The sequence below is a fragment of the Siniperca chuatsi genome, linkage group LG20, assembly GCF_020085105.1.
Source record: "Siniperca chuatsi isolate FFG_IHB_CAS linkage group LG20, ASM2008510v1, whole genome shotgun sequence".
In the NCBI taxonomy this organism is placed as follows: domain Eukaryota; kingdom Metazoa; phylum Chordata; class Actinopteri; order Centrarchiformes; family Sinipercidae; genus Siniperca; species Siniperca chuatsi.
Genome location: NC_058061.1, coordinates 10,168,923 through 10,184,463, shown reverse-complemented (window position 1 = coordinate 10,184,463; position 15,541 = coordinate 10,168,923). Strand labels below are relative to the sequence as shown.

The window sequence follows — 15,541 nt, the reverse complement described above, 5'->3', positions numbered from 1 at the left end:
GCGGAGGGGGGCTTTAAGTATTTCTCTATAACAGTTATCATTCATTTAGTTTAACAGTCAAAACAGGTTTGATCCGGTTTGATTGACAGTGACCTGGTAAAATAAGCAAACAACCCCACAACTGTCATCCCATTTTGATTCAAATATTGCAAAATGCTGAGACCTGCCCACTTCAAACCAGTAAGAGGAGCAGTGACAAAAAGTTGTATGCTCTTATACGACCCCATCACTCATAGTAAGAAGCTGATTGAGAAAATAGGTTTTTCAGGGCCTTTCAACATTTTTTATTAAAGTATTCAAATTGTAAACAAGAGTCCAGTGTTTAAAAAAACAACACTTCCATTTTTACATGTGGACATATAGAGAAAGCACATAACAAAAACTAATTCTAAACAAAAAATAGAAAGAGGGAACATTTTTTAAAAGTGCAATTTGTTATGATGTATTCAATGCAAAATACATAACAAACAATGGGTTGTATAAGCAGAATCATATGACCTCTATCAAGTAATTTGGTTTGATTCTATTTGATTACACCAAATATGCTGTATCTTCAGCATTTTATCGGGAGGAATGATTCTGTATTTGTCAGCAAGTTAAAATGATCTGAATTGAATTTTACTTTTTTAAATTTTTACTTTTTCCGTTGGAACAGACCCAGGCAATTCTTTAACTTTAACTTAGTCTATGTAGTAATGGTGGCAACAGAGCAGCAGAGTGTGCAGAATGTTTCATTTGGAAGGGTAACTTATTGATGAGTCCTTAAATCATAAGCAAAAGACAATGCTGGGGCAGGGAGATGAGCTGCAGTATCAAACACTGGAAGATAAACCCACAGATGAGCTTGGAGGGTTTACAATAACCTCCAGGACACAATTCATGGCATTTCAGAAGTGCTAATATGCAGTTGTTCCTGAAATTTGAGAATTATGTTTCAATATCAACAAAAAACACTAGATGGCAGCAGTCCACTTGTGGTCAAGACGTACATGGCTGGCTGCAGCCTATTGACCTTGTAGTCAAATAAGTTTACCCTAAAAAGCAGATTGAAGACATCCTCGGTAAGCCATGGGTGGTTTATTGTCAGTCTAACTGAGCACCAGGAAGTGTGGGATTTCGAAAACCTTTTTTATTTTATCTTTTGTTATTTTATTTTATTGCTGTGTGTGATTAATCTTAAATCTAATGAGGGAAACAGCAACGCATTTCTCCCTTTCCTGCAATCAAAACAAAAATAAACCCTTCATGGCTTTCCTTAAAACATTATATTGTGCATCGTTTTTTGGCAATACAATGCATAAAGCAAAAAAAAAAAGAAGAAAAAAAGACAACAACAAATATAAAGTAGCCTACTGGGTTTTTTTGGTAAATAGGTATTTAACCCAATTCAGTACTTTCTTAAAATGAAATAACGTCATCATATAGGTCTAACATTAATAACACAGGCCCTGTCATTTTCACTATTCCCCTCCATTATAACTCCTAGTTTTGTTACTGTAGCTGCAATAAGGGTCCCTCTCAGACATTCTAGCTTCTGTAGCTAAATATGTAAAGAAAAGTTAAGCAGAAATATTCAAACTTATGTTGGACCTCCTATTCGCTGTGACGCAACCCAGAGTCCTGGCCGGAGCGCTGCTTCAAGCTTCCCACTGGCATTCAGGCTGTTGCGCTACATGCTTCCACTGCGCTCTCCCCCGTGACTGTTGTCCGGTTTCTGGGGTCCTTCAGGGCTCCCCAGATGAACACAGGGACCACACCCATCCAGCCGGAGCAGGGGGATGACTGAAAGAAGTTGGATGATCCAGAGATTCCGGCGTTTCTGACGGAACTGTTCCAAGAGGCGCAGTCCCTCCAAAAACAATATGATGTCTGCTATAGAGACTGGTACCCCTGTGTACCAACCTGCACAGCTGCTCAACTGGGTCTATATGTCTTTGCAAGACACTCAAAGCGGCGCGTTTGATGCGTTCAAAGCCGAGTCGGACGTTTCTCCTCAGGACATGAACATCTCCAAGCGCAGCGCAGCTGATCTGAGCTCCAACTATCTCAACAACTTCTTCCAGCTGAGGAGTGAGGTAGAATTCATGTAATGTTACGCTGTCATATCGCGCTCATAGTAATGATTAACACTTTACATGGCAGTTTACAACATTCATGCTTTGTTGAAGCTTTCACCCACTGATTCATTTTTTTTTCTTTGCTGCATGTCAGAAACCTCTCTCCTAAGATGTCCATGAATATTATACTCACATATTTCACTCCAGGTTATTTTTGTTGCCCATACAGTAAACCTCACCTGCATGCCTTCATTGGGTCGCACTGTGGTGAGTGGGTAGCATATGAATATGCGTTTTGTACCCTGGTATAGTGCCTGAGTGTGTTCAGACTGTTCTGGTGTCGGTGTACAGCTGGAGGAGGAATGGCAGGTTGAGAAAGAGCTCTCACAAGGTTTTAAAAATGTTAGAGTTCACCCTGGCCGGCCTCTGCTTGGTCAGAGGAGTATGCAGTGTTCCGTCAGTGGGGCTTTGTGCTGCTTAATTTAATATGGACACATTCAGGAAATGTAGGAATAATGGACATGAAACTTTACAAAGTGAGTTTTGGTTAAAATATTGGCATTTGCTGTACTTTCACTTAGAAAATTTGTTTTTTTTATCTTAAAAATTAAACACTTCAAATGACATACTGTAACTGCACACATGCCAAAGACATGCAGTGGTTTGATGCCTCATGTAGAACATTACTCACTGCAATGCTCACATACATCTGGTGACAGTTCTCTTTCTGTGATGCCCTCAAAGTGAACAGCCAGTGTCTGCAGGCTGTTCTTCATGTTTGCCCTGCGGTGCCATAGCACCCGTCTCCTCCAGAGGCACAATGATGCTGATTGTGCCGAGCCAATAGAACAAGTTAGAAGAATGCATGACAAAGGCATTTTGTTCTGATGAGGAAATGGACACTATTGGCCCACAGTGTAAATGCAGTAAAGGAGGCACATCTGCAGAAATGAAATAATGTCGGCTACTGTCAGAGACACAAACAGGAGAATCAATCAGGGTGATGGACTGACATGCAGGCTGAAATGCTCTTTCATCGTAGAGTCACAACAATAATCTTCTGTGTTTTTGTGAAATGAGAGATGCTGTTGTGTAGAGCTGAAACGATACGTTGAAAAACAGAACATTAATCAAAAACAATTGATTAATCGTTTAATTCATTCATAAATAAACAATGCCAAATATTTGCTAATTCCATGTGAGAAGATGCTGCTTTTTCTCTGCTTTGTATCATTGCAAATTGAGTATCTATCATCAACAGATTAATCAGTTATGAAATAAGTGTTAGCTGCAGCCCTTTTTTTAGTGTATGAAGGTATCTACTGTACTGTATATTGCAATGTTTACATCGGTGTGGTTCTGTTGTCAGTGATTTATCCTCTTGGTCTTTGTTTTTCTCTGACAGGCCTTGAACAATAATTTCTACAAGAGCTCTTCACCCTATGGGTCTCTCAACAATATCGTGGACGGCCTGAGCTCTTTGGCGGACCATTTCTCAGACCTCTCTCTGTCCCCCGAGACACGCAAACCCAGCAAAAGGCCGCCGCCCAACTACCTGTGCCACCTTTGCTTCAACAAAGGACACTACATCAAAGACTGCCCTCAGGTGAGCCCGTCAGTGATGCTGTATATCAGTCAGGTGCAGATCCACACAGGCAGCAGCCTAAACTGAAACAGTGTGTGGACCATTTGAGCTGTCTATCAAATGCAACGTGTTTCGAATAACATATGAAGGAGAAAATCATAAAGTGAATATGGTGACATATTTGATCAGATTCTCAGTTTAAATCCACATGCTTCCTCCTAGTAGTAGGTAGACTATTCACCCCCTTTCTTTAAATTTCATGGTATTAAAAGTTAGAATATTATGTTTGTACTCTTTTTTTTCAGTGGGAAATAAATTCCTCAGCACATATTTGAGTTAGATGTACCACCGCAGGTTGGTAATGAGCAGCAGATGCCAGATTGGATCTCGGAGCTGGCCTTAATGAAAGATGATAGGTTTCTCTGTGGAACTAGGCAGGACCTCTACTCCAAACACGGGAGAAATATTACCACAGCTTTATGCGCAGCTGTGGTTCCCCATTGATCATGTTCAGAGGGAAATGCCTGACATTTGTTAAGTATAATGGAAATAATCAAATGACTGATGGACAGGATGTGTCCAAGAAGCAAGGTAGCAAAAAGTAGAAAAGTAGACGTTTACTGGTCAATTATATAAAGGAGTCAGTAAAGTGTAATTGCTTCCTGTCCTAGGATTCCTAGCGTGAAAGCTGCTATTCTCCTATAATTCCGCAGATAATCATACTGAGTGATCTTCAAGCAATTTAACTCTTTTCTGTAAGTTCCAGTTTCTGTCAATTTGCACCAGAAGTCTTAAGACATACTGTCCCAATGAAATATCACAAAAGTCAAGACTGTCAAATGTCACAATAGGGGGCTAAAACATAGTTGTTGGTGCAAGAGATTTAAGAGAATTAACTGGCTACAACATTTAAAATATATATTTCATTTAGAACACAGATAGCTACATTTCTTGTGGCTATGTTGTATTCCCACTGTGTGAGCTTTAAGCCATAGTTGGACATTTTGGGAAATACACTTATTTGCTATCTTCCCGAGAGTTAATTGAGAAGATTGATACCACTCTTAAATATGTTGCTGGAGCCAGCAGCCTGTTAGCTTAGCTTAGCATAAAGACTGGAAAGAGGGGGCAACAGCTAGTCCGGCACTGTTCTCCTGGCTGTAGCTTCACATTGAACTGGACAGACATGAGAGTGGTATCGATCTTCTCCTTTAACTCTTGGCAAGACAGTGAATCAGTGTATTTATTTAGACAGTGTATTTCCCAAAATGTTGAACTGTAGTCAATATTTTTTTAATAACAATGTATCAAATGACAATGCGAAAACAAACAAGCAACCTGGGTGCTGACTCCAGCTAGTCTACATATTTACTATACGGTCACGAGAGTGGTATCAATCTTCTAATCTAATTTTGTGCAAGCAAAAAACAAGGAGCAGAAACGTAGGAAGAGTCTGCATTTAGGCTCACATCTGTCCTGGCCATTATTAACACATTTTGATCACTCTCTTCTTTATGTCTCGTCTCTGAAAGCTTGTCACCGCCAACATAGAGGAGATTGTTGCAGTTCAGCAGTAAACACAGGCCGTGTGAATGTAGCTCTTAACTTTTTCACATCTGTGCACACCTGGCCAGAAAGCAGGTGTGACTGTCGGTTCATCAGTTTCAGAAATACACCCTGATGCCCAAATGTTAGGAAGAAGCTCTCAACCACTTTCAAAAACTGTGGAAAAAACTGTAAAACCAACACACTGACAATTATTTTTGAGTATATATCATATATATGTCTTTAGGTTAAGCCTCTTTAATGTATAACTTGACCTGGAGGGAAAATATGTACATCCTCAAAACACCAGCATGTTTCTTTCAAATGAAGAATAGAGAAGCGTAAGTGATATAAAACATCTTATTAGCAGCAGTGAGTTTCTTTGGACTGTTTGTTGCAGGTTTCCATAGCTGACTGGTTTGCACTGGAGCTGCAGTGGACAGGAATCAAAGAATGTCACGGCTCAGTAAGATGAGAGAAGAAGCATACAGGAAGTGTGTGTGCGGAGCCTTTAACAGCCTTTCTCTGGGTGGAATGGGGCCCATGTCAACTCTAAAAGTCAGCTTCTTTGATAAAGAATAACATGGTACCTCATTCGATGCCTTAGGTGATGAAAAATGGAGTTAAGGTGGAGCCCTTGCATTTGAGTTGTAGCCATACTGAAAGGTATTAGACATGCGGTGCTTGGCATGTAAGTGGTAAACATCCTGTGGACGGCACAGTTTGGGTTACTTGCTTCACTAGAAGGTTAAGACGTCAAAGGATTACTCAGAGATATTTACGATTCTTCTTCGCGGTCACACCCCTTAAAATGTGCAAAATCTGGAAACCATTTCTGCTGGCTGGCTCTCTGCTGCTCTCGCTCTGCTTTAAAAAGATGATGTCAGATTTTATCATGTGTTGCTAATATTTCAGATCCAAAGCAATGATTATGGAGCTGTTGTCATGACAAAAGGCCTCTTCAGCTGAAGCTGAGCTGAAAGTTCCTCTGAAGCTGTAACTAATGAACAAACTGCTTTTTGTTCTTGTTGGCTGGAATCTGAGGCATTTTTAGCTCTAGACAAGTGAAATACATACAAACATAGGTTTGATGTCTTATTGTGTGTTGGGTTGCAGAAAAATTAGTGTCTTCAGCTGAAAATCATATGTACCGTTTTGATTTAAAAACTGTTTCGATTTCCAACCAAGTGTGTTGCAAGTTTAACACCTTTTCAGCCCTCAATCCAGGGTCACAACATTTTAATGACCCCTTGCCAGTTAAGTAGCTGAACCCAGTTACTGTAAAGAGAATACACAAGTGACAGTGTGCTGACAGTAAATGGGTGTATGGTGGGAAGAGCCTGGGCTAAATAAGGAGGGCATTGTTTCTCCAGAGGGGCTGTGGAACCAAAGGTCAGGAAGTCAGGCTGTATTGTTCGCTCAGCTCTGCTTGGCTGCAGTCATCTCCGTCTGTCTCTGTCTATGCAGAGGAGCGGCTGTCAGACACTCATTTAAAGGGCCAGCAAGCAGCTGCCCAGAGATGTCTGCATCTAGAACGTGTTTTTGGAAACAGTGGGTAGCACAGGAAGTGGGTGTATGTCTTTATAGTTTCAGTTTGATCATATTTGAATGGAAGGGAAAAGTCTGCTTTGATAATTACTTTGGACAGAGGAGCTTTTGATAGTTGCAAGGCTTAAGAAGGAATTCCTTGATTTATATTTGGTCTTTGAAGGCTGATATTTTTAGTTGTTTATGTTCTAACCAGCATTTCATCCCATGGTACAATATCCTCTAATTTGTTGCTTATCATTAAAGGAAAAGTTTGACATTTTACCAAGAAATAGTCTGGCATATAACCCCCTTATAAAGGTGATTAGTCGTTTTTACACATCTTTTTTGGTATGGATTAAACAGACGAGACACAAAGTGTTTATTAATGCTTTAGAGAAGCTAGTTTTTGTTACCCTTGGACAGAGTCTGGTTAGCTGTTTCCCCCTGTTTCCAGTCTTTGTGCTAAGCTAGGCTCGCTGGCTGCTGGTAGTAGCTTCATATTTAATGGGACAGACATGAGAGCGGTATCGATCTTCTCATTTAACTCTCAGCAAGAAAGCGAAAAAGTGTACTTCCCAAAATATTGAAATATTCTATAAAAGCGACTATAATCAATAGTTTTTATAATCAAATGACAATGTGAAACAAATGTGACAATATGAAAGGAGTCGCTTGAAGTGATGAACCTGAATCTACAGCTCTCCTTGGCTTTACTGAGCTTTATAGTGAGTTTCAGCTCATTGTTTAGCTGTCTGACCCGCAACTTTACTGTTTTGGTTGACTCTCACCGCTCTCATGTTTCCGGCAGCAGCATGCAGCTCTTTTTAGCGAAAAAGCTCCAAAAACCCACTGTACCACTTGATCAGCACCAAAAGGCAGACAGACCTTTTTGTCATATTATAGGTGATCAACACTGACTGATCAGAAATCAACAACTAATAAAATGGCAATATCCATCTGATATAGCATATACATCATAAACAGATACATCAGTGTATCCTATTTTGGATCAGTGCTTTGGATTGTTCTCTAGAGATGGCATTCGATCAGTGATTTTACTGATGTTTTATCTCACAGTTTAGGACTTTTTTTCTGCTAATATCTTGCTTCAAATACTACTAATAATATCTGTTTTGTTTTTGGACTGGACACTGTACTTCAGGTAGAGTGACATGATTTCCAAACGTGTAACTGCTGAATCTCAAGCAACACTGTCTGATTACTGTTGCTGTGGTTCTTTTGTTTTCACTGCTGATAAATGTCTTATCTGTCCTCAGTATGATGTCTGTTGCTTTTGGCCAGATCATCTGCTGAGGAGGATGAGCAAGATAGAGGAAACCCTGGAATGTGGGGTAGATAGACTCCCTTTGATAAACAGTGGCTGTCATCCGCTCAAAGCTAATGAACATATAGGAAAAGAATGCGGTGGAGCTCAGTTTTTGTGAGGTTGCATGTTTTCAAGATAAAATCAGTTTTGTCATAGTGGAGGATTTTGGTCAATTCACATTATAGTTTTTCCAGTTTCAATGACATGTGAGGGGAAGGAAAAGGAAATGGAGGTGAAATGATACGTTTCTCTGTCTGTGGCTCTAAAAATACTTGTATCACATCTTTAGTCATACGTTATTTGTATTCTTGAGATTCAAAGTTTATTCTTGACCATGGAAACAGAAGTTGACAAAACAATCTCACCTGGACCATTTAGTAGCTGTTCTGGAGCTTTCAATTATATGATATGATCTTCATCAGCAGTTAAGAGTTTGCTCAGTTGTCATGGAAACTGTAGAGTTAATTTTTTTCTGAGCACATGTACTTGTTTTGTGTTTACAGTATATCCATTGCAGTTGTTGGTTATACAAAACATTTTACTTTCACTTAAATGAAATTAGGTAATATTGGGATTATAAGAAGTACATTTTGTGGAGTTGTAGTAAATTTGGGGATTTGCAGGTGCTATAACAAATTTTCGTATTTGGGGGCACTATACCAAATTTGGGTATTTCTTTCCTGCTTATGGCCCCAAAAAGATCTGGATCAGCCCTGCTGTTTAAGTTACACGAGTATTGTGGCTTTATATCCTTAATGGATTCTTTTTCACACTTATTGCTACATGTGGTTGAGTAGGGGGTGGTATGAAGAGTATGAAGGTAGATAGCAATTCACTCATTAACGCGTAATGCTGTGAAATGCAGTCATTCCTACTGTACAACTATTAGAGATGTTTGAATGCCACTTCAAAATGTGACTGCAGAACTGTATGTTCTTGTGTTTTTTGCTGTTGCATTTCTTGTTTGTCTGCCAGCCCACCTGCCCCTGTCATTCACCCTTTGTGAAACATAAGCCAGTTTACAGCTGTGCATGTCGTCAACTTGGCCACAGCCAGGACTGGAGCTCAGTCACACTCTGGATGGGGCAAAGTGTGTATTGGTAGATAATCATCTGTCTATGAAAGCAGAGCTGTGTGTCAAATAGATGCTGAGAAGTATAATTTCTGTGAATGTCTGTGTGAGGAAATCATACAGTCTATGGTTTAAAGGCTCTGCATGCTCTGAACAACGGGCTTGATAGAAGACTGAAAATCTGCAGAGCCATGTAGAAAAATAGAAAACCAGTCATTTGCTCTTTGGCCTCCAGTTGTTTTTATCTAATCATATTTGTTTTGGAGAGGGGGAAGGTTAATCCATTCAGTATTTCAGATGTGCAAGATTTGCAGAAAGGCTGCGTAGAAGGATTACAGCTTCATACACAGGAACTGTCTTCATAATCTTTACACCAGTGTGCCAGAGGAATGCTTCAGATAAAGATGCAGAAGTCAACAAGTCAAATATTTTAAGATATGTATTAATACCAGGGTGTCAGTGAAAGAAAATTAGATATTTATTTATTTATTTATTTATTACATGGACAGTTTTCTTCCAATGGGTTGGATTTCCTGAATATGTTTAATTACACTTGCTAATTACTCCATGGCAAATGTGAAAAGGCATATAATCCAAGGGAATGTCCAAATTTACTAATGTATTCTGATTCATTTCTGCATTATATTTGAAGTATAGGATAAGGACATTTATTTCATAACATAAAGTAAAAGTAGTATCTGTCACATCATGAGACAGCCTTCTGAGACTCTTAACTTAAAAAGTATCCACACCATATTTCTTTGGCCACTTTTAAAATCAACAGATGCTTACCAAAGTAGAATTTCAATCATACTTGGATGTAGGGTAACAACTATTATTTTCAGAGTCCAAGGTGACGTCTTCAAATAGCTTGTTTTGTCCTACCAACACCCCAAAACTAATGCTATAAACCAGAGAAAAGCAGTAAATCCTCACATTGTAAAAGCAGGAACCATAGAATGTTTGGCATTTCTGCCTCATAAATAACTAGCAACTAATTGATTATTACCGATTGCTGAACTAATGTTTCACCTCTCTTTGGATGCAGTAATAATTGTCTCCCACAAAAAAATCTAGCTATTCTAAAACTCTCTCTTTAAGGAAAATGGAAAGTCATCAGTTCGTTGCTTTAAGCCCTCATGGAGATAATTGATTTCACAAGATAATAGAGTCTTTAAAACATATTAGACATATTGCTGTGGATTTCAGTCCAGGCATTAATGTGCTGTTTTGCTTTGGTAACAGCTGGGCTTCTCCCTGATGCTGTGGGGGTCTGATACAAATTAAACCCAGCGAGGGAGAGAGCACGCTGCGGGTTTGTTAGTGTGGAGTAATTGACCACATGGTATCTGATAGGCTTGGTGCTGCTGTGTTCTCCAGGATGAATGTCTCACGGGGGTATGGAAGTGGGGGAGAGAGTGAATGAGGGGGGGGGGTATTTGGAGTAGTCCATTGTTTATCCTGATGGTTTCCAGATGATGGCAGAGGGAGGCAGCCAACCTCCTGGGCCTCTCTCACCAGGCTACAAGGATCTGGGCCAAGCTTATCTGTTGCAGCCTTAAAATCTGGCTTTACATCGCTCTGTGCACTCTGGGGCTGATTTAAGTTACACAACTAAAGTTATATGGGATGTTTGGAAGGGATGAGTTGTAATGCACATAAAATATTATTTAATATCTATCTTAAAACAAAACAGTTTCTCATACGTGGTTACAGGCTGCAAAGATCTTCCATTAAATATGAAGAATCTGTTTTGGGAAAGAAGTGGTGTTTGTTCAAATAATATTTATAAAAAAAAAAGTTAACTTAAATATTAACTTCCCAACTGCATGTTCAAGACAGACAATGAAAAATATTCCTAGGTGTTTTAAATAAACTGGTTGTGTCATGCGTGCAGAAGGCTTGATGATGGATTAATACATTTTTCTGCATTCACTCAAACTTTCCTGCTTTCTAAAAGAGTGTCCATTCACTGTCAGGTCACAAATGTCATTTTCATATGTTGGTTGTCAGTGTCACATCTTTGATGGGACCGGTGGAAACTCCAGAGTGTGCCATGCCCTTTGCTGCCCTGTGGGCTCCGGACTTTAGGTAGAGTTTGTTTTGCTTGCTCTGCAGAGTGAAAGCTGTTTCCTCCCTCAGGAAGATGATGCTCTGTCTGCTCTCCCTGTAGGCGCTTGAGATAGAGGTCTGCCATCAAAAGTGACCTCCCACAGTGCCTCATGGTGGCTAAACGATGCAAACACAGGCTTCAAAATGCTTCACAGTGGCCTTAACAGTTTGAGACTTGGCTGTTGGAACCTTAAACGTGTTTTGTTAAACAGATGTAGTCCTGGAAATGAATAAAATGAGCAGAAGTTTTGAACCTGACATATGTTCCTGCTGTGAAATCAAAACAAGATTTGACGTGCACTCCTCTGGTGGTGCAGATTCAGTCTTAATTTTGACTTGCCCTACTTTTTTAGAAGCCGAGGTGCTTCTAATTTAAACCAGGCTTGTCAAGATGATTTCTTTGTGATGGGTTTAGGGTTTTGTCATGTTATACAAGTGCAGAGTTCATCTGGGTTTTATTTCCTCCCCGCTAAGATCTTTGTGTCCTGATTGGTGGGTCGGGGCCAGCTGGGAGGGATGACTGAGAGCCTGAGGTATTTGTCCCATAGCAAGGAGGCCTCTCCCATTGGTCCCCCCACAGGCCAGGGCCTCCTTTATGGTCCCTCGGGAACACAGCTGGAGGGAGGGAGTTCATTTCTAATGGGAAAGCTGAGACTCCTCCTTTTTCTGTCCAACAAATAAATTACACTTAACCATTACAATATATCCCAACTTCCTTGAAATAAACCATTAGAACTTTTTTCCCCTACAGTACAAGGAGTCTTCTAAATTTATACACTGTCCTACACTTATAGTTTAGATAAGAAAGGTTCCTTTGAAACGTAAGGCTCAATCTTCCAGGACCATAAGCATTAATCAAGCATCAAAGCAAATTAGCTTTTTAACTTGTATTGACAGAAACCATAAATAATCATCTCATTCCCGACACAAAACTACTCCACAAACTCGACTCTCTTGACCACCAACAGGGCTGCTATCCCGTTCTAATCACGCAGAGCTTTGAATTGGCTGCCGTCCAAAGAAACCAAAGAGGTCAGTCACTCTCCTCCAGTTAAAGGTGGTGAGAGGCAAAAGCCAAAATGTTTGCAAAGCTGTCATAGTTTACACATTGAGAACTGTCTCATTTCTAAGCATTTAGGGAATGTAGTAAGCTTAAAGTGGGTTATACACAAGGTCAGTAATGTAAAAATTGTTGTGTACTGTATATTTCTGTTCAGGCTCGACCCAAAGGTGAAGGCCTGACCCCGTATCAGGGAAAAAAGAGGTGCTTCGGTGAATATAAATGCCCTAAATGCAAGAGGAAGTGGATGAGTGGGAACTCCTGGGCCAACATGGGACAAGAATGTATCAAGTGCCACATCAACGTTTACCCTCATAAGCAGGTAACAGCACATCTGAACTACAGACCCCTCAGCTACCAGGGGGCCCTTAGATGAAGTCTTGTTCATACAGTCTCAAAATGTTTTGAATGGGCCCTGCTCACTGTTTTCAGCTAACCTATACAGTCCAATCCTCACAGGAAAACACTGCTTTACTGCACACAACATGGCAGTAAACCATTATGCTTTGTGACTGCACGTTGTTACAGTATATTACCTTGTAGTTTGACCCTTGAGGCCAAGAGCTGCTTTATGTTTTCTTTATGGCCCAAACTAACCAATTTAACTGTGGAAATCAAATCCTGTGTAACTGTAGAACAGGAATACTGCTGCAGGGAAAATGTTTTTAGCTGCAAAAATACCCGAACATACATTTAAATATATCCTAACATTTGATTTTTCTGATTCTGATTTTATTACTATTTTATGTAGCTGTTGGTATGAGAACACCAGACTGGTAGACTGAAACGTTTCTTGCAGTTATCAGTTACGTCTGCCAACATTAACTCTCTGTTTCATTTACCTGTCTGTTTATTTGTTATGTAGATAGCAGGATATCATGTGACCTGATTTCATGATATTGCGGACACGAGTCCAAACTCCCCTAGCAAAACCCACCCCTCTAAGATTTTAGTAGCCATCAAAAAGTCTTTTTTTTTCATTTAATTATTCATTTAAATGTTCAATTAAATTTTCTGTAAATTTTAGCTCCCCACATGATGCCCAAAACACATAATCCTTTTATTATTTTTTTTATTTGATTTTATTTACTTAATTATTTACCAAAAACAGAATCATTTTGAATATAGAGTGCAAAAAATAGCATCAGCCTTAAATAAAACATCATGTATAGATTGTGTGTAATTGTAGAATGTAAACTCCTCCACAGGTGATTGAAACCCTTACATCCCCAGAGACAATACTGAGGACATAACCTTGGTGTCTGTGGCACAGTGGAGTAACTCTGTTTCTTTGTTCCAGCGACCTCTGGAGAAACCGGATGGGTTAGATGTGTCGGACCAGAGCAAAGAGCATCCGCAACACCTGTGTGAAAAATGCAAAGTCCTCGGCTACTACTGCCGCCGCGTGCAATAACACTCTCTACTCGCCTTACATACTCCTGCGACATTTTATCAAAAAGGGACAGTTATATTTTAATTACTAAAAATACATGCTAATTAACTTTATTGTACTGTAATGCATCTAACTGTTTATTCTTATGAAATATTCTCTCTGACACTGTGACTCTCAGTATAAGAGGCTTTTTTTTTTTTTTACAGCATCTCTCAATGGAGAGAGGAGTACTTTGCATTTGCTGGGTTCTTGTAACTTACTCAGTTATCATTATGTGAATATTCATTTGAAGTCTTAACTATGAACCGTAAGAATCTTACCAACTGTGAATTAAGAAACTTTAGCTCTGTGTCTGTCTTCACTCTTGTATAACATGTTGGAATAGAAATTCATGAGTGAAGTTTCCAGATGAAGATTCTCTTTTACATGTTTGTATATTCCAGAAATAACTTAAATGAAATTATGTTTTCTGTATAAAATATGCAACAAGTCTTTACTAAGAAGGATATGCAGTATTAATGTGTATCTGCATTATTATCTGTATTATCAGTACTGGAGGGTACATAATTTTTGAACATATTTTTAAGTTGATTATTACACTTTGTGAAGGAATATATTAGCCAACTAACATTTATTCTTTATATGCTATGTGCCTGTATTTCTGAAGACACCTTTTACATAGTTTGTCATTCAAAAGTTTTACAAAACTGTAAACCAATGCAATATGGTAGAAACATTTCACTTCCTGAAAAATAGAATAATAGTTATATTTTGGCACCCAGTGCTAAGACCAAAGTGCTTTTTTTATGGGTCATAGGTCGTAATGTCTAACACGAGACAAAAAAGGAACAAAACTCTGAATGTACCAAAGATCATGAAGGATTAAGTGGAAGGCTGCATGTGCATGTTGCTTTAGAGGCTTTTTTTATTTCAATGATATTGTGATGATAAGTGAATATGGAACAGAAATACCCTATTGCTTAACTGTTTAAAGATGTGCGAAACTCCATTTAATGTGCCTTAGTTTGAGTGACCCATGAGATTGATCCCTTGATCTCTTAAAATGTTTTTGTATTAAAATGTATTTAAATATGTTATTCAATGTGTTCTTGGTTTCTCTACTGTTAGTTTTTTTTGTCTCTAGTAACAATATAAGCACATAAGATCCATGTGGCATTATGGATTTGGAGTGGGGAGGTTTGGGGCTGGGAAAGTCCCCACAGGGCTGTATAGTGATAAAATCAACATCTCGCCTCAACATTAACTGATCCAGATGTTATACATTTTTATCTCCCCACAAGATAAAACAACAGAATCTCGACCTCTCAATATTTTTTGAGCATCTGGTAAAATTTACTTATTGCAACACAAAATCAGATTTGGCTTCATCACCCACCACTGCTGGCAGAACCTACAGCACGCTGTGATACAAAATGATATGTACAGCAAGTCCAGGCTGACCCCCTCCCAAAATAAACTTTTCCCTGTGCAGAAGCAGTTAGATCTGACATTGTAGACCTTAATTCTTCTGGACAGACCTCAGCAGAATAAATACTTAGCGGAATAAGATCATTAGTCAGCTGAGGCTGATGAGGAAAACAGAAAGAGGCTGGAAGAATGATGCAACACTGATCTCATTCCGCAGCTGGTGATAAAACATTCGCCTTTTACCATAAAATGGACCTTCGACTCTAAAACAAATTTATTTCTGCCAGTTGTTTAAGTGAAAAACTTTTCCTTAAAGTGGCTATAATCATATTTTTATACTAACAATGTATCAAACGACAATGTGAAAGGGGTCGCTCGTAGTGATGAACCTACAGAGAATTATCACCTGAATCTGCAGCTCCCCTCTGCTTT

The 15,541-nt window shown here is 39.2% G+C and overlaps 1 protein-coding gene across 1 annotated transcript; it reads left to right on the top strand.

The window, feature by feature from the left end:
* The first annotated feature begins 263 nt into the window (after positions 1-263).
* On the top strand, positions 264-14,778 carry LOC122867378 (zinc finger CCHC domain-containing protein 24-like). The gene is made up of 4 exons (XM_044178101.1): positions 264-2,075; positions 3,463-3,663; positions 12,446-12,610; positions 13,589-14,778. Exons 1-4 carry the CDS (start codon positions 1,863-1,865, stop codon positions 13,700-13,702), a joined length of 693 nt encoding a protein of 230 aa, XP_044034036.1. The 5' UTR covers positions 264-1,862; the 3' UTR covers positions 13,703-14,778.
* Positions 14,779-15,541: the final 763 nt, after the last annotated feature.

Bases quoted from the DNA above. Each gene is read 5' to 3' on its own strand.
- LOC122867378 (XM_044178101.1), top strand. From the start codon at position 1,863: ATGATGTCTGCTATAGAGACTGGTACCCCTGTGTACCAACCTGCACAG. The intron at 3,664-12,445 runs GTGAGCCCGTCA...ATTTCTGTTCAG, and splicing joins ACATCAAAGACTGCCCTCAG to GCTCGACCCAAAGGTGAAGG. The intron at 12,611-13,588 runs GTAACAGCACAT...TCTTTGTTCCAG, and splicing joins ACGTTTACCCTCATAAGCAG to CGACCTCTGGAGAAACCGGA.